At 13.9% G+C, this 1657-nt stretch overlaps 1 protein-coding gene across 1 annotated transcript; it reads left to right on the top strand.

Moving 5' to 3' along the window:
- Positions 1 to 1269: 1269 nt before the first annotated feature.
- Positions 1270 to 1436, top strand: PRSY57_1027900 (hypothetical protein; the record flags this gene model as incomplete). The annotated part of the gene is made up of 1 exon (XM_020114895.1): positions 1270 to 1436. A coding segment is annotated over one exon (167 nt), but the record flags the coding sequence as incomplete, so codon positions are not given.
- Positions 1437 to 1657: the final 221 nt, after the last annotated feature.

Here is a 1657-nt window from a genome sequence, read left to right as displayed (position 1 = left end):
TTTTTTGGAAAAATTGTTGTGTAATAAGTTAAAAAAAAAAAAGAAAAGAAGCAATAAAACAAGTTATATAAATAATTTATAATTTTTTCAATTTTCCAATTTCCCCTTCAAAAACAAAAAAAAAATAATACTAAATAATTTTAATTATAGTTTAATATTTTTATATTATTTTAATTTGTATATAATATTTAGAAAAAAAAAGTAAAATAGTGGGGTAATTTTTTTTTATTCGAGAAAAATAATATATATATATATATATATATATATATATATAATATTATCCTTTTATTATAATTTAATACTTTTTTCCGCTTGATATTTTACACATTTTTGTAAAAAACGTTTTTTAATTAATGTATAAATTTTATTATAGGTTTTATTTATTTATTTATTATTTTTTTTTTTTACACATAACATAATAACTAATGAATATTTTTACACATTTGTAAGAAAAGACACTCGAGTTGAAATTTTTAATAAATGATATTTTGATAGATAATATATTATATATATATATATATATATATATTTCTCTTTTTTTTTAAATGTAAAGTTATTTTAATAAAAAAAAATATATATTTATACCTTATATATTATTCTCCAACGAGAGTTAAATAAATAAATAAATAAATAAATATATATATATATATATTTATTTATTTATATTTCTTATTATTTTTCTCTTTTGTTAATTTATAGTGGGTAAAATAAAACAAGAGTGATTAAATATTTGCCAAAGTATATAACATTTTTTGTGCATTATTACGCTTTAATATATATATATATATATATATTTTTTTTTTTTTTTTTTCCCCTTCAATATGGCTAGAATGTAAGAATAAATAGGAGATTATATTATTCTCATATATACTCACATGTGTATATTTTGGTTATTAACTTAAATTTAATGGCACTATTTTTTTATATCATGAAAAATATATATAATATATATACATAATATCTTTATCATTATTATTTTATTTTAAATATACAAATGTGTATATATACTGAAAAAATATGAATGTGAATAGTTTCAATATTAAGATGTATTTTTTTATAAAATACTTATATTTTAAACATAATCAATAGTATCTTATATATTTCATATATTTTATTTTTAATTTTTAATTTTTAATTTTTTTATTTTTTCTTGTTCCTCTTTATCATTTCTATTTATTTATTTATTCATTCATTTTATTATTATTATCTTTTTTTTCTTTTTTTTCTTTTTTTCTTCTTTTTTTTTGAATTATACATTATTTTAATATAATGGAAAATTTAAATAATGATAATGTAAATGTAAATACTGATATTTCAAATAAAAATAATTGTGAAGAGAAAAGTGATGAATTAAAAAATAATGTTGAAGTTTTTAATATTGCCGAAGGTGAAGAATGTAATTTAAAAAATGATGATGAACATATTTCTCAACAAGGGTAAAAAGACAAGAATAAAAATATGAATAAATAAAATATATTTTTTTTATATTACAACAATTTATATATATGCATACAAGGAACTTGTTCAGGTGGTTTTTTTTTTTTTTTTTTTTTTAATAAAATAAAAAACAACAAAAAAAAAAAAAAAAAAATATATATATATATATATATATATCTATACATATAAATATATATAAATAAATATATATATATATATA

The sequence above is a fragment of the Plasmodium reichenowi genome, chromosome 10 (assembly GCF_001601855.1).
Source record: "Plasmodium reichenowi strain SY57 chromosome 10, whole genome shotgun sequence".
Lineage (NCBI taxonomy): Eukaryota > Apicomplexa > Aconoidasida > Haemosporida > Plasmodiidae > Plasmodium > Plasmodium reichenowi.
This window is presented reverse-complemented; position numbering and strand designations above follow the sequence as displayed.